Source organism: Desmodus rotundus, chromosome 7 (assembly GCF_022682495.2).
Source record: "Desmodus rotundus isolate HL8 chromosome 7, HLdesRot8A.1, whole genome shotgun sequence".
In the NCBI taxonomy this organism is placed as follows: Eukaryota; Metazoa; Chordata; class Mammalia; order Chiroptera; family Phyllostomidae; genus Desmodus; species Desmodus rotundus.
Window position 1 is genome coordinate 83,591,153 of NC_071393.1, and position 17,256 is coordinate 83,608,408.

Sequence of the window (17,256 nt, forward strand, 5' to 3'; positions counted from 1 at the left end):
GATGAGAATCAAATCAATGATTTGGAACATAAGGAAGCAAAAAGCCACACAAAACAACAAGAAGAAAATAAGAATCCCCAAAAATGAGGATAGTGTAAACAGTCTCTGGGACAACTTCAAGAGGTCCAACATTCACATAATAGGTATGCCAGAAGGAAAAGAGAAAGAGCAAAAAATTGGAAATCAATTTGAAAAAATAATGAAAGAAAAGTTCCCTAATTTGGTGAAGGACATAGACATGCACGTCCAGGAAGCCCAGAGTCCCAAACAAGATGGATGCAAAGATGCCCACTCCAAGACACATTATAATTAAAGTGCCAAAGGTTAAAGATAAAGAGAGAATCAAAAGCAGCAAGAGAAGAGAAGTTGGTTACCTAGAGGGGAGTTCCCGTAAAACCATCAGCTGATTTCTCAAAAGAAACTTTGCAGGCTAAAAGGGATTGGCGAGAAATATTCAAAGTCATGAAAAGCAGAGACCTACAGCCACAATTGCTCTAGCAAACTATCATTTAGAATCAAAGGGCTTTATCTGCCCAGAGAAGAAAAAACTAAAGGAGTTCATCATCACCAAACCATTATTATATGAAATGTTAAAGGGACTTATTTAAGAAAAAGATCAAAACTATGAACAATAAAATAGCAATAAATACGTATCAACAATTGAATCTAAAAAACAAACTAAACAAACAAGTACAACAGAGACAGAATCATGGATACAGAGAGTGTTTTGACAGCTGCCAGATGGGAGGGGGGGGTGTGTGAATGGGTGAGGAGGTGAAGAGATAAAGAAGTACAAATAGAAGGGGTGGGTAGGATCAAGGGTGGGAGGTGAGGATGGCTGTGGTGGGGGGGAAATGGAGACAACTGTACTTGAACAATAAAAAAAAAAGTGTAAATAGGTAGTTACAGAATAGCCATGGGGATGTAAAGTACAGTGGAGGAAATGGAGAAGCCAAAGAACTCATACACATGACCCATGGACATGAACAATGGTGTGCGCGTTGCCTGAGAGAGAGGGGGCTGCTGGGTGGAGGAGCGCAAAGGGGGAAAAATCAGGACAACTGTAGTAGCATAATCAATAAAATATAATTAAATTTAAAAATCATGAAAAAGTGGGAAAAAAGAATAGCTGAACTTACAATTGTGCTCGTACCTCTGTGTTCTTGATGAGCCTGTAACTTGCCTTTTGGGAGGTAGTGCTAATGATGGGTGTGTTTACTACACATCTGTGAAATTATTCTTGAAGTAGAAAAGGGAGGGAAATACAATGTAAATCCAGGTTTTCTGCTATTTAGCAATAAAACATTTTTAAAACATCTAATGAGTATTTAATTCTCAAAGGTAGAGGAATATAAACATTAAATCATGACATATTACATGGTCAAGTCCAAACACCACTGATTTTGAGGAGACTGACTTCAGAGGAGGTGAGTAACCTGCCCGAGATATTACCGATGGCTTGTTCAGTCAGTAAGTACTTACTAGGTACCTATTACATTCCAGCTACTGCACCAGTCACTACGTTAGAAGTTAAATCTTGTGTTTTGTCTCCCACTGCTCTGTGCGGGCTGTTTATTTTAAGCAGGCATTTTGGGTGTCTTTTTCCATGAGGTCGCTAATGTGCCTGCTCAGCATTGTGGCTGTGCATAGAAGATGCTGACTTGTCTCAAAACTGATGATTTTTCTTTACTTGGGAAGAAAAAGCTTTGGACAGCAGTCTTCATTTCCTTACACCTCAGCTCCCACATCTATAAAATTGGAATAACAGCCCGGCCCTTCACGTTGTTCTGAGGATTGGAGTTGGTAAGGTCCGCAGAGCACCCGGCAAAGCACCCAGAGTCCAGTGAACCCTCCCCTGCTGAACCTGCTCTTCGAAGGTCACAGGGCCATGCGGGCAATGGAAAGTTAGTGCCAGGCCAACAGAGACGACAGAGCACTGAAGAATCCGAACCCAGCGAGAAAGAGCAGGGAGCACATCCCAGAGGAGGTGTACCAGCAGGAAACCCAAGCTCACCTCTGGGCCCCCCAGGGGACAGGGTGAGGCCAATGGCAGGAGGGCACAAAAAACTAAGACCCAGAGCAAACAGTTACAAAACGGATTTTCTAAAGTCACGGACTTGCTTCTGAACATTCTGAACGTCCTTTATTCACAACTGGCATTATGCAAAAGCGACTCAATTCATCACTTCCAACAAAACAAGTCATTTCATCATTAAAACAAACTGTTGAAAACAATACAGACAATGAGTACACGTTTCAAGCTTCTGACATCCTCTTTCTCTTCTCCCCCCGCTTCCCCGTTTCTGGCGGGTTCACCTCCTGAAAAAACATGAGAGAGAAGAGGTAAAATACACTATCAGACGTTTCTGGAAATTTTATCAAAAGTGGTTCAGAGCTCACTGAGGAGAGCCGGACTTCACAGGAGAACTCGACCCCGCGCTGGCGACCCGTGTGTGCGCGGAAGCTGTTTCTAGCAGCTTGGCGGAGGAAACCCGTGCTTCCCCTGGAGGCGCTCATCGCAGGAGCGACACTCCTCACTGTGCTCACTAGGATTTCTGTCCGTTTCTTGAAATACATCCCTCTGCTTCCTTACTACGTTACTCTCTCTGTCTAAAATTCAGTTTTTTAAAGCTTATTGATTATTTTAAAGGACTGCTGGAGGTTTATGTGCTCTTAAATATATATATTTTTATGAATGAATGAAAATGAATGCCTCCCTTATACAAATGACCATTTTTTAAAATGTATTTATTTATTTTTAGAGAGAGGGGAAAGGAGAGAGGGAGAGAGACATTGATGTGCAAGAAATGCACCAATCAATTGCCTCTCACACTGTCCCTGGCACGCCTCCAACAGGGGACCTGGCCTGCACCCCAGGCATGTGCCCCGACTGGGAATCGAACTGGCGACCTTTCAGTTTGCAGGCCAGCGCTCAATTCACTGAGCCACACCAGTAAGGGCTAAAGGAAAAATATTTTAGTAACATGGAAATGAGGACTGATGCAACCACTGTGGAAAGCAGTATGGACTTCCCTCAAAAAACTAAAAATGAACTGCCTTTTGACCCATTGATCCCACTTCTGGGAATATATCCGAAGAAACCCAAAACACTAATTCAAAAGGACATAAGCACCCCTCTGTTCACTGCAGTGTTATTTACAATCACCAAGATTTGGAAGCAGCCCAAGTGCCCATCAGTAGGTGAGTGGATAAAACAACTATGGGACATCTACACAATGGAATTCTACTCAGCTGTAAAAAAGAAGAAAATCATACCCTTTGCGACAACATAGATGGACACGGAGAGCATTATATTAAGTGAAATAAGCCAGTCAGAGAAAGACAAATACCTTGTGATCTCACTCATGTGTGGAACGTAGCGAACAAACTGAACATGAAGAATAGAGACAGACTCACAGATGGAGAGCAAGCTGACAGTTGTTGGAGGTGGGGAAGGTTAGGGGTGGAGGGAGTGAGCAAAACGGACTCAAGGACATGGACAACAGTGTGGTGATTGCAGCAGGGAGGGGATTATAAGGGGGATAAGTAGTAATGGAAAAATACAATTAAAAAATATATTTTTAAAAATGTAAAATATATTTTTTAAAAATATTACACCTAAACAATAATTACTACCCAGTAATTAGTAATTACTAATAATTACTAATGGTAGTAATATTACTACCATTACACCTAAACAATAAAGACGCCCAGTTACCACAATGAACATGGTGGACCCCTTGCTCTCCTCACTGAACTCTTTCTCATTCTCCAGACAAGACCTGGTGTGTAAGGGCCCTGAGCCTTTCTCACAGGCCTTTCCATCTCCCTGGCACGCCCGCCCTGGCCGGTGTGCCCTACAAGCTAAGACTCTCCCACACCCACCCGAGAAGGACCAGGGCCGCTCCAGTCCTGCCACTGCTCTCATCTCACGAGGCTCAGCGACGCGCTCCTGGGCTCTGAGCTCCTCTTTAGAAGTTGGCTCCTGGGCACAGAGCAAACCCTTTGGAATTAACAAATTTGCTTTTACCTCATCGCTGGTGAGTTGCTTTGTTCTCAGTAATCCTTGAGCTGTTTCTTCCTCTGATCCCACGTCACTGTCTGATGAATAGATTCTGCCTTGTTCCTCTGAAAGCAAAGCAACTACAGTCGTGAGACTGACTGATCTTCCAAGATGAAGACCCTTTCATTACTGCATTTTTCTACTGCTGACAATCGTTACTTCCCATTGCACATTTTTCCTTGAGGAACCAACAATTTTTTTAGCGTTTTGATGAGAAGGTCTATACAAGGGTGGGGGTAAGAACTCTGCGCCGAAGTGCGCTTTCATGCAGCAAGCAGACTACAGGATGTGCAAGCAAGGGAGGCCGGCGATCCGAGCACTGAGGAGACTGCACCTGCGTGCACCCGCCGCGGCGAGGCGCTCTGGGCACCAGGGCTACTGCGGTAATCAAAGCCTGCACGTGTTCCTCCACGCCCACAGCTGTGCGCACGCTTCTGCCCAGCCCCGCGTAACTTCCAGACACGCTGAAATAACTCAGACTTGAGAGGTTTTGTTCTCAGGCTGATCGCTTTTAAACATCAAACACGCTTTAAGCACACATTTTTTTTTTACCTACCAAGTTTAAATGTTGGGTCCTTAATTTTACAAGAAGGCAAACTGCCTCTTGTTACAGTTTCCTCCATAAGGACAGAATTGTTTCATTTTCTTTCTTTTGCCTTATTTTTACAGTGGGACAGTGGCCCTAACAAAAACAAACCAACGAAAAGACCATTGTACTGTGGCCCTGAGTAAAGAACAGCAGGTCAGGGAATGAGAGCCCAGCAGAGCAGGCATAGGCCCTGTGGCTCTGAGGTGCTGTTACCGCCACACCCAACTCACCTCCGAGTTCCCCGAGGCACTGGTTTTTAATGGCTTCATCACTTTCTTCCTCCTCCTCCTCCTCCTCCTCATCATCATCATTGTCATCATCAATATCATTGTCGTCGTCGTCATCATCGTCATCATCATCACCGTTGTCACTGCTGGACTCCTGGTTAGGGACCCTTGGCCCCTGCTGCTTCTGCTTTTCCAGAAGAGGGATTGTCCCCTGGTGAGTAGAAGCCCGCAAACGTTCTTCTTCTTTCTGTAAAGATGCAAACAAACCACTGAACTTAAAAATGAACAACTTCTGTGCCTGCTTGAACCTAATTGCACTCTATGTCCTCTGTCAGGACCGTTCTCTCCATGACACTCCTGTTACCACGCAGTGACCTCCGTGTTTCGTTCCAGGGCGTGAAGGCCGCACACGGGCGAAGGGGCAGAAGGCTCCCCCACACTCACCGTCTCAGCAGAACTGGCACAGGCACAGCCTTGGGAGCTGCAACGTGCCCTCTGCTGCCAGGCAGGGCCCAGACAGCAGCAACCAGCCTAAGCAATGCTATCTGTGCCCAGCGGACGCCTGAGGGAGGCTCTTCCTGCCACCCCGACACAGACACCTGACTTGCCCAGGTTCACCAAACCACCACAGTGCCCAGACATTCCTGCCTGGGGCCCTCCACCAGAGAGCTAGCTCCCCACAGCCCCTGCCGACCGGAGGTGCAGGTAGGAGAGGGTCCCTGAGCCCCAAAGTAGGGCCTTCACCCCCTTCCATCTGCCTGGCATTCCCCACGTTGGGGTGCACAAGGCAGGGCCAGTTTCAAAGGAGTCAGGAATGTCCTTTTGACCTTCCTGAGTCACTTCTTATCTGGCTGACACAATTTTGTGACATCTGTCAAAGGCTACATGTTTTAAAAATTACCAGTTTTCCTCTGAAATCTCACAGATCGGAGAGAGAGCACCTGAGTGTCTGATCTGCTGTATCTCACCTGCGGCCGTTGACATTACTGTGGTTAAACACTCGTCAGAAGGTTAAGCCGGCTCCCTGATAACTACAGGAGATAAATTGACTATGGCAATAAAAATGGTGAATTAATATTCTGGAAAGCACAGCTATTAATACCCAAAAATCCCGGGATAAAGCTTAGCCAACGTACTTTAATCTTCTCTGTGCGCTGGCATTCGGGATCAAGACCAGCTATTGGTAAGATTCTAATCTTCTGTGCCCTTGAGTATCTGTTAGCGAGCGGCAGGGTCATCTTTTTAAGTGTGGCATAGTCTGTGGAGTGAGGTCTGCAGGAAGTGAACAAGAACGTCTGGTTACTGAGAACATTTGGAGGCGGTCGTACCACACAAACAGCTGTGGACAATGACCCCCTTTCCTTGAGCAGAACAGAGAGGCAGCGCGGCGTGTCCTGGTGCCTCTGAACCTCCCTTCTTCTCCGCCTCCCAAGAAGTTCCTCCCTCCGCCCTACCCCTGGAGAACAGGACGGGGTGAAGGGGGAGGGGAATCGGAGGAGGAGGGGAGGACCATGGCAGGGCCGGGGGTTTTACAAAGAAACTATAATCACAGAAGAGAAGGGCTATGAAATCTCAGTTCCATGAGGGAGGCGCAGAGGCTGGCAAAGGTGCAGTTTAAGAACTGAAGACAAGTTCCTCCCTCTGAATAAGATTGGAAGGAAGGTCAAAACAAGGAGGCAGGTCACAGTGGCATGGGGGCCTTGTGACAGCTCAGGCAGCCAAGATGGAGCAGGAGGCCCCGGTGCAGAAAGCACTGCCCTCCTGACTGAAGGGAGGTGGACGACAAGGACAGCAGAGCGAAGGAAGGGTGGTCCTCAGGAGGGAGCATCTGAAGGAGGAGGGCGCGATGTGAGACACGACGGCACATAAGGAATGAGGCCGCCGGTCAGTGAAGCGCAGAGCCAGCGCAGGGCGCGGGGCACCGCGGACACGTGCACGCTCAGAACCCTTTGACTTTTAGGATGCCGCGGTAGAGGAGGTCATCAGGAGGTTGGATTGAGCAACATTTATGGTACCAGGTCTCTGCACTGCGTGATGTTTTTAAAAATCCTTGCCCAAAGATATGTTTTTATTGATTTTGTGGAAAGAGGAAAGGGAGGGGAGAGAGAGAGGGAAACGTCGATGTGAGAGAGAAACATTGATTGGTTGCCTCCCGTATGAACCCCAACTTGGAATTGAATCTGCAACTTATATATGTGCCCTGGCTGGTAATCGAACCCTAAATCTTTTGCTGTAAGGGATGATGCTCCATCTAACTAAGCCACCTGACCAGGGCTTAAGTGATACAACATTCCTGGGAGGCGGGTGCTATAGTTCCATTTTATAGATGAGGAAAGGAAACATTAGTGAGATTGAGACTCTCCTCACGCTTCCACAGACAGATGTGAAGCAGGCCCTCTGAGCTATCCAGTAGTCTTTGAAACAGAACAAAAGATTTATCAAGTATAATTTATACACCATGAAATCCACCCATTTTAATATATAATTAAATGATTTTTAATTTAGACAGTTGTGAGGGCATTACCGCAATCTGATTTTAGAGCTTTTCCGCAACCCCCTAAGAAAAGCCTTGTGCACATTGTTACAGTCTTAAATGCTCCACCTCTCAAGGACAGCTGCCTGACGTGCCCTTCGGACGGAGGGCGTGGGAAGGAGCGCAATGCGGCGACCGGGGAAGGGGCCGGAGCACAGGCGTGCACTGCACTGAGCAGCTGTCTGCGTGGGGTCCGGCAGCCGCCTGTCACACCATCTAGCTCTTCCCTTTCCTGGACTGCACGCACGCACCAACGTTCTCATGGTCTGTTGGCTTCCCAGGTAAATTGCAGTAAAGAGAAAGCACACGCTGACCAGCAGAGCGGCACAGACGAGCTTTCCAGGCCTCTTCCCAGGCGCCTTGATCCTGGTGAATTAATACCGTGGCCCTCTGGTTTATACAGCTTTCTCACGGTGGTTTGTCCGCATGAACTGGCCCCCTGGGAAACTGCAGCTACTGCAGCAAAGGTGAACAACAGGATGGGAACCAGACCCTGGTCCTTGGGGAACTGCGCCTCGAAATGAGGTCACTAGGGCTGAGTTGGGCTTTTGCACAACCTCTCCCCCTTGTTGCTCTTTAACCGCAAATAACGACGCATCGGTAAGATTAGTTACCTAAAGGTGAGTTTGTATTTAAAGATGGCTTGTCCCCGAAGGCCAGTATCTTCTCTAACAAACAGGTGGGTGTGGTTGCCCTGCAGTGGGGCTTTGTAGACATCGAACACTTCACTGCCCAAGTGCAGGGACAGGCTGGAAATGAGAAACAGGCCCGTTATGAGGGTGGCTAGTTAACCAGGCCTGCAGCTTCCATTCCACCCCGTTAGCCTCACTTAGAACGCTGTGGGAGCGCAGGGGCCTGTCCTCATGCTGAACTCCTAAGAAAAGATACTGCACATAACTAACCTGTCTCCTTTCCAAGCAAAAGGTGGTAAAAATCCATCCTCCTTTCCACTTGAAATAGAGTCATTTTCCTAGTCTCTACCACTTCATTAGTAAAACATACAACTTTGTAAAACACATCAGTGCAAAATATCGAATAGCTTACACATGGGAACTAACAGGTAGATGAACACCATGGACTGAACCGCATCGGGGTCCGGTTCTCGTCTCCCACCGGCACAGCACTATGGCTGCCACCCCATTTTTTCTCTCAGCTTTCCCGACTAATACCAGGGGCATAGATTGTGTTCACGGTTTAATGAAACAGGACCCCAAATGAAGGTCCTACACAGACAACTTTGCACGCATCCCAGGCCTCCCCCTGGGTGTTTCGGTACTCTGCAGGCAGCTGGGGCTCACCTTCCATCTGACCACTTCACTATCCGAGCGTTGCTTTCTTTGATTTCATTTCCTGCTTCATCCTGGCGTGTCCTCCATCGGATAGTATTTTCCACCTGGCTCCAAGCACAAAGGCGTTAGAAACCCAGCGTAATGGGCTTCCATGTTTTTTCCCTCAAGTGACTTCTAATCATGTGCCAGGAATGCATGGGGATGATAGAACAAGCTTACAAACAGTAGCTGATCGAGTTACACTGACACCCTCCTGCTACAAAGGCCTAGAGGTACTGGTTAAACCAACCAGACGTTACGTTACATCTTTTCTGAGCCCCAGTTCATAGCAGTGGAAGCAGAAGCTAAAGACAAGGCAGGATGGAGCTGTTCTCAGCACGTGAAGCGCTCCAAGAGGAGAAGAGGAGGCTTTGGGTCCCCTCAGGTGGGCAGTTGAAGCTGAGACCTCCATCTGTGGCAGGGCCATGTGAAGGGCTTTGAACCCAATGAAAGAAGGCTAAAAAAGTGCCCACTGGCATAATAAAACAACAAAGCTCTGGGCATTACATTAAAAAATATTTTTAAAGAATAAACGAAGAATTAACAACAAATTAAAATCTGAGATTTGTGCTTTGCCCTGTTTCTTAGTTCAAGTTCACCCTACCCATATGGTAGGAACTCCAAGTCCCAGAAGAAGCCTCGAAGTGGGTGCTGCCCGCGGCTGCCACGGGAGCCCCGACAGAAGCGTGCGTGGAACACCGTGGGGCAGCGGCAGTGCTGGACCGTCCCGGGCCTTCTCGAGAGGGGCTGCCTGGACACTAGGCCTCTTTCTGTGCACAGTCTGAATTTCCATGAAGGACCTGAGATACTCCTACTGTGGGGAGTCGCTAGGAGGTAGCCCCTGTAAAATGTGCAGGCAGTTCCCTGTCCCCGGCTACATTACCATTTGTCTCAAAAGAAGTAGCTAACAATTTTCAAGAATTTTTGTCTTTACTTCTGTCAAAAAACTACAACAACAAATAAAAGGTTAGAAAAGTGACAATTCTACAGATTAGAAAAAGATGATAGCCCTGGCCTGGTAGCTCAGTTGGTTAGAGCATTGTCCCCATACGCCAAGGTTGTGGGTTCGATCCCTGGTCAGGGCACAGGCAACAACCAACCAACCAATGAATGAAAAAGTGAAACAACAAATCAGTGTTTCTGTTTCTCTCTCTCCCTCTCTCTCTCCCCCCAGCCCCTTCCTCTCTCTCTAAAATTAGTAAAAACATTTTAAACAAAAGATGATATACCTTTTCCCCTAAAAATATTCTGAAAAGACATTTAATTCCTTGCATAAAAGATCATTTCATAAGCTCAAGTCTCAAGTTAGTATGCCTGCATTGTATTTTATAAAAGGAAAAACTTACAAAAAAAAAAAGGATTTAAGTGAACTGGTACCTTTATTTTCAACCTGGTTCTTTCTTCCTCGTCAAGCACTTTCTCATCTGCAAATTCATCTTCATAATACTGAGGATCGAAAGGTCTAAAAATTGTTTTTCAATATCATATTAGCCACATTAGTAATAAATATGATTAATACTATAAGTTATAATCTTTACAATATGCACCAATATGTTTTAAAAATCACAGTAGACCAATCACTTCATGTAAAAAACTTCAAGGAAATATGAAAATTACTATACATTCTTGAAATTTGATTTTAAAATATATTACATGAAATAAAATCCAAACATGACTTATAATTCAAAGTTTTCTTTGCTTGATAAGAGTATCTTCTAAAATACAGGTAACACACGATCTATCTTTCTATATTTTTAAAGAAAACTGTCCTGTTTAATTGCACAAGAGCTTACATTCATGCACCTGTGTAAGTCGTACCAATCAACACTATCTTGTCCAAAAATCATTGTCTTTCTAGATTCACGATGGCCTTTTTACTGAACATTTGTGATTGGCAAACTTACTCTCATTTTCTGATGTTTAAGCTTTACACTAATGAAAAATACCTTTATTGCCTGTGGTATCTGTTTATATACAAGAAAGTGCCAAAATGCTAGAAGTATTAGCACTTAAACTCACACCAGTAACCCATCATTTTTCTATCATAGAACACCATAAACTTTTTTTCATTTACATGAGAAATCACCCATCTCAGCAATTAGCTGGCTCATTATAAGTAAGAAAAACCATTTACATTCTACATATTTTTATTCAGTATCTTGAGTAAAAAGAAAACTTTAATCAGTTCTCTTACTTGGGCTCTATGCTGAGAAATTTGGGTAGCTTAACAAAGTACAATTCATTTCCTAAATCAGAGTCGAAATGGGGAATTTCTATTTCCATCCTGGCTTCAGAAATCGGCACTTCCTCCTGCTGGCCCTGGGGCAGTCTGTGTACATCCTAAGAGAAGAATCAGAACAGTCAGGGCTCGAAGTGACACCAGACAGGTGCAGGTTTGACCTGAAGTACATTTAGACACAGGTTTAGGGATAAAGCCATCAGCACCCCCTGCAGGCCTTCCCTAAAATTTCATCCTCTGCATCCCCCAAAACCCACTAGAGTCAGTAGCCTGCATTACCATGGAAAAAAATTGTCGATTTTGCCCTGGCTGGTGTGGCTCAGGGGGTTAAGCAGCACGCCTGCGAACTGAAAGGCCGCTGGGTCAATCCCCAGTCAAGGCACATGCCTGGGCTGCAGGCCAGGTCCCCGGTAGGAGGTGTGCGAGAGGCAACCAATTGATATTTTTCTCACACATTGATGTTTCTCTCCCCCTCTGTCTACCTTCCTCCCCCTCTCTGTAAAATGAATAAATAAAATCTTTTTAAAAACTTTCTATTTTGCTGACATTCTACTTTGTGTAAGATAGCAAAGAAGTGTGAAATTACGCAACATCTCAAGGTTAAGTAACTATTAAAATCAGACAAGAATATCAAATAGCACACACTTCTTGACACAGGTCTGAATAACCTGGAAATCAAAGGTTTTTAAATTTTGAGTCCTCATAGTCTGGCCCCTAAAGTTTGATACCAACCTCATTCTAAGCAGTTCCTTCTTTGCCCATTAATATCCAGAAAAAGTCAGCATAGCTAATTAAGAAAGTCACCCATTCACCAGACTGCCACCCAGTTACCCACGTGCCCTCCCCACATGAGGGAGTCGGACCCATCAGCCTTGAGCAGTGGGACCAGTTGGGGGTAGTGACTGTACTTGCCGCAGGCTGTCCTGGAATAAGCAGTTGATTGTCGTCATCGCTCTCTGAAGAGATGTCGTCGATGTCCCCAAACAGATCCATGGCTCTACTACAACCTTCAGTGTGGGGGGGAATGCACAGCCTTCACTTCTCTGAAAAACCCTTCACATAGTTCTTAGACTATCATTCAACATATTCCCAAGATCCATACACCAAAACTCGACAAACCTAACCTCAAACTCAGAAGGCTGATGCAAATGTCTATAGAGACGGAAGGTGACAAATTTGGTCAGCGGAAGCAAAGTCGCTGTGACAGACAGCTTTCCAGGTGGTTCCCAATTCCTGCCTCTGGTATCCTTGCCCTGGTGGGGTCCCCTCCCACTGTATCCTGGGTGGGTTTGTGATCGATACAACTCACTTCCAAGGCCAGGCCACGAACTGTGGCTTTTCTGCCTCACTCTCTCTCTTGGGTCACTTGCCCTAGAGAAAGCCAGCTCCCTTGCTGTGAAGGCACTCAGACTGCTATGGAAAGGCCGTGGTAAGAACTGAGCCTCCCGCCAAGAGCCAGGGAGCCAGGGAGCCATCTCGGAAGCAGCCCCAGGCAAGCCGTTAGATAATACAGTCTCAGCAGGACCTAATGTCTCAATTGCAGCCTCCGGAGAGACCCTGAAAGACCCTGAGCCAGCAGCACCGCCCCGCTAAGCCGCCTCTGGCCCTCAGAAACTGTGAGTTATATAGAAAATGCTGGTTTTGAGCTGGCCCTCCAGGGGGTGTCGTTTGAGCAGGGGAGGGGTGGTATGCCACACACAGGAGGTGTGTTCTCCCACAGTCCAATCTCCCACAGCCTTTGGGGTCCCTCCACACGATTCCAGGGAAGCTATGACATCTCAGCTTCACTAAAGGAAGGTAAGTAACTGTTGAGTTTGTTGCAGTTAACCACCCACGTATAGACCCATGCCCAGCTACGCGTGCTAACGCATCAAATTCAGAATATTCAAGTGCAACCAGATCGGCCAATTGGGCCCAGATTAGTGTTACAGTCGGTCCTTCACCTCGCATTCTTAGAATGCACTTCCATGTGTGTTCCCCAGGTTTCTGCCTGTATTTATTAGCAAAATCGTGTAATTCTTTTGGTGTGTACGCTAGTTCTTCTAGTCAGTTTGCACTTTCTTTGCCAGTGACGATACCCTAGTGATGATGGGTCTCCTGGTTCAGACAGCACTCAGTTGAATGAGTCCTGAGAGTGGAAACGGACCCAGGTGATGCGGTTCCAGCGTTTTCCAACAGGAAAAGGCTAGTTTCTTCAGAAAGTACAGGGAGGCAAGATGCTTCTCACGGGCAAGGGAGGCTCAGAGAGACCAGGAAATTTGAGTATTTTAGCTTCATCTGAGTCCAGATTTCCCCACCCCTAGCTTCTTTCTCAGTCAAATGTCCCTTCTCTTGAAAGACTTGGAGAGGCTGTGAGTTCAGTGGGTGAGGTAATTCTGCAACTGCACCATCAAGTGCTGTTTGCTCTCCCAGCTACCAGAGGCCTCCAACTAGAAATACGAGATTGTTTCAGGGCTGTGACAAAAGCTCACTGCTTCCCTGACCCGGCCTGGAGCTGCACATCTAAGAGACCTAAGCTTGTGATTTTCTCTAAGTGCTCTGAGCGGTTAGAAGTATCCATCCCACAGAGCAGTGGTCCCTGTGGAATGAGTGTAGCAGCCCTTGAGCCCCAAGGGGGCGACCGGATCCATCAAGATGGCTGTGCACACCGGGATCACCCCCATCCCCGTCGGTGGGGGGCCCAGACCTGCGGCCAAACCCAAACCAATCTCCAAATCTCATCTTTGAGGATTTGTTTCCTGGGCAACCCAGTCAGGTCCTAGTTGGGCAACAGAAAACATACCAGTTGTCTGTACAGACAGGATTTAATAGAAAACATCATTAGGTTTAGAGTTGTTAACCACGTTACAAAAAGTATAAGAAGCCTAAGGGGTTACAAAAGTAGCAAAGTCGGTGAAGAACTTCCACCGTTGAAGACGAGGGAACAAAGAGGGGGAATGACTAAACTTCACTCCTACCTGCGGGAGTGCCCAGCTGTGCTGCCGTCTCTCAGGGGAGCGCAGTGGAGCTGGCCCTCCAGGCGCTGGCAGCTCTGCTCACTGGACCAGCTGCCGTGGGAAGGAACTGCCTCTTCGGGGGTGAAGAAGTGCTGGCCCCTGCAAGGCAACAGGAAGCCCCCAGAAAGTACCATAAACAAACAGGAAGGAGCAATCTTGTCCTGGCTATGCAGGCCTCCAGTCTTTCTGTGGCGCCCCCTAACAGGGGGCCGCTGGCGAAGCTGAAACCTGATTGGCCCCAGCATTGCCAAGCTTGGTGTACTAGGTGGGTTTGCAGATGAGAGACAAGAGCTTACTACCTGACACCCAAGTGCCTACTAGCTAAAACAAAAAAGGAAGAAAGATAGAAAAATAAAACTATGCTTCTTGGGAAGATAGTCTAGAAAAAAGTCAGTGCGTCAGTTCACAAAACAATCAGAAGTATGAGACACTCATAAAAAAAAATTGTCTCCTAACATGGGGTGTCAAGAACAGGACAGATGGGAGAGGTCCACCTTGGAACTGTTCAATAAAGGTAGCCAGCCATTCTAAATAATGGCAAGGACACAGTGTTCCTTCCTGAAACAGAACTTTTGTTGCTCTACTTTTACACTTGCTGCAATTAGTTGAATGTTGTTTTACTAACATGTGCAGTATTCATATTAGCACACATTATTTATCTTTAAATAAAAATTGTATACACATCGAAGTTACTTTGGGGAATGCTGGTTATGCGATCAAATTCCCATGCAGGGACTCAGTCACACGTATTTATGTAAAGAACAGTTTACAACAGTGTAGAATAATTCAAGCTCATTTGGGTGCAGTTTGTATTTTAATTCATGAAGGAGCATGCATTTCTGTTTAAAGTAAAAAGCTCAATGATAAAGATGAAGAAATAGAACTTGACAAACTTCAATTCTGCCACTCTATGTGATTAGTTTCTGTGTTTAAATTTTTTTCCACTGTACAGACATTTGAAAACTGCTAGAATTAATCCTAGGGGAGGAGAGAATTGAAATTTCTGGAATTTATTGTGAAAGTATATTTTATGAGTCACGGTCTATGGATCCTATGTGTGAGACTGTCCCTAATGAGTATCTGAGGCTTTATGAGAATTCCTTGAAATTAAGATTAATGAAGTGTTCTTTGATAAAGTAACACTTTGTAAAGTAAAGTAAAAAATGATTGACTCATCTACTTATGGTGAAAATGAGTATGCATTTAAAAATTCAATTGTCACACAATCATTGACAAATCTGTAAAAGATAAGTCTTGAAACAGAAACTGTGGTTTTATCATCCACTACTGTAACAGGCTGTTATGTAGGTGCAAGTTTTTCCCCTGTTAACAAAATCATTATTGGCCCTGGCTGGGCAGCTCCGTTGCTTAGAGTGTCATCCCCATATGCAAAGGTTCAGGTTCGATCCCTGGTCAGGCATGTACAAAAATCAGCCAATGAATGTATAAATAAATGGGACAACAAAATGATGTTTCTCATACTCACTCTCTCCCATTCTCTCTAAAATCAATAAGTAAAGTTTAAAAAATTATGTAATTAAACAATATTAAAGCTTTTTTTTCTTAAAAAAATAAAATTATGTTGCCTTGGAAAGGGGAATCAGAATAAAGGCTCTTGAAAGTGATGCAGAGGAGTTTCAACTTGATAAGCCAAAAACAGCAAAGGGACTGAAGGTTTCTGAGTTAGGAAAGTGATTCAGCATCTTCTTCCTGATGTCACTTTTCTTTCTCTATATCCCGATAGACTTCCCACAGCCACCACGCCCAGACTGTACTAAGCGCACTAGGAAGGAGGTGAGCTAGAGTCCACTCTGTAAGGGAAGAATAGTGTTATGTAGAAGCACGCCACAGAAAAGACGTGTAAGTGTGAGGGGGTGGATTTAAGACATACCTGCAAATTCTTTGCCATTCCTACCATCAAGAAGTGCCAAGCTTCCTACCCTTTGAATATGGACTCGTACTGTTGACTCACTTCCGATGAACAGAATGCAGATTTCTACGTGACTTCTGATGCTCGTCACGAAAGGAAATACCAAGAAAAGGTAACATGGCTTTCAACTGGCTTGCTCCTTTGTGGTACTCACCTTGGGTGAAAAATACAAGGGGCACCAAAATCTCAGTAATCGAGATAAATAATATTGCAGTATTTTTTAAACTCCAAGCCAAAAAAAAAAAAAAAGAACAAAATATCAGAATTGTAAGGAGAGAACCCAACCAGCTCTGTACTTGCGCAGACCTCACTTCCTCACTCTAACCCAGCCCTGTCACATCCCATCCTTTTTCAAAGGTCTCACGTATTTGTTTCTGAACCAGCCTAGTAGCGCAGAAACATACTAACAAAGAGAAAAATCATTCTTCCAGTAATTTCTCAGCATGACACGCCCCGCTGTCCAGGCAGCAGTGACGTGGTAAGATGCAAGCAACCCGATACCGCCTGTCAGCCACCTGTGTGATTTCCTTACAGACCCAGCTTAGTTTGCTCCAATGTCTCCTCCTCTTGTTGTACCTGATTTTATGACAGGTTTTCATCTGAGTCCATTGGGGAATGGGCCAATTCTGCTTCTGTTTCCTGTCCAGGAACCGCTCTATCCTGAAAGGCTGGTGAAAAGATATGGCAGGTGTCAACCACACACACCACGATGGCAAAGACTGAGCAGATTCTGTCTGCACATAAAATACTGACATTTTTTGTTCATCATGGTTTTTTACATTAATTTTAATTTTTTTAAAATTTTATTTATTTACTTTTAGAGAGGAGAAGGGAGAGGGAAACACGCAAGAGATACATCAATTGGTTGCCTCTCACACACTCCCACCTGCACAACCCAGGCATGTGCCCTGACTGGGAATCAAACCAGCGACCTTTCAATTAGCAGGCTGGTGCTCAATCCACTGAGCCATACCAGCCAGGGCCATTAATTTCAATTTTTAAATGTTGCACTACATTATCATCTTGGTGACTGCAGTTGGAATCCCCAAAATTCATGTGCGCCTGAAACCTTAGAATGTGATTTTTATTTGGCAGTAGGGTCTTAGAGATGTTAATTGGTTAAGATGAGGTCACACTGGATTAGGGTTGGCCCTAAACCCACTGACTGGTGTCCATCTGAGAGAGGGAGCCCTGGAGATACAGGGAAACACAGAACAAACACACAGGGAAATAAGTCATGTGAAGACAGATGCAGAGATTGGAGTTATGTTGCCACAAACCACAGGTAGCTGGGAGTCCCCACAAGCTAGGGCAAGGCAAGGAAGGCTTCTTCCCTAGAGCCTTCAGAGAA

At 45.5% G+C, this 17,256-nt stretch overlaps 1 protein-coding gene across 2 annotated transcripts; it reads right to left on the reverse strand.

The window, feature by feature from the left end:
• Positions 1-941: 941 nt before the first annotated feature.
• LOC112311041 (RNA polymerase-associated protein LEO1) lies at positions 942-16,575 on the reverse strand. Of its 2 annotated transcripts, none has more exons than XM_053928430.1 (11): positions 16,482-16,575; positions 13,937-16,059; positions 11,892-11,986; positions 10,935-11,080; positions 10,118-10,202; positions 8,711-8,805; positions 8,027-8,161; positions 6,016-6,151; positions 4,883-5,126; positions 4,031-4,128; positions 942-2,319 (listed from the first exon to the last, which is right to left on the reverse strand). In XM_053928430.1, the coding sequence occupies exons 3-11, from the start codon at positions 11,970-11,972 to the stop codon at positions 2,257-2,259; spliced, it is 1,083 nt and encodes a 360-aa protein (XP_053784405.1). In that variant the 5' UTR covers positions 11,973-11,986; positions 13,937-16,059; positions 16,482-16,575; the 3' UTR covers positions 942-2,256. The 2 variants fall into 2 exon arrangements, with proteins under 2 accessions (XP_053784405.1, XP_053784406.1); XM_053928431.1 differs by having other exon boundaries at positions 13,937-14,074; positions 16,482-16,567.
• Between the last annotated feature and the right edge of the window lie 681 nt (positions 16,576-17,256).

Coding starts and splice junctions, on each gene's coding strand:
- LOC112311041 (XM_053928430.1), bottom strand. CDS start 11,972: ATGGATCTGTTTGGGGACATCGACGACATCTCTTCAGAGAGCGATGAC. Junction 8,162..8,710: donor GTGAAGTGGTCAGATGGAAG/GTGAGCCCCAGC, acceptor TCTCATTTCCAG/CCTGTCCCTGCACTTGGGCA. Junction 2,320..4,030: donor AGCAACTCACCAGCGATGAG/GTAAAAGCAAAT, acceptor ATGTTTTTTCAG/GAGGTGAACCCGCCAGAAAC.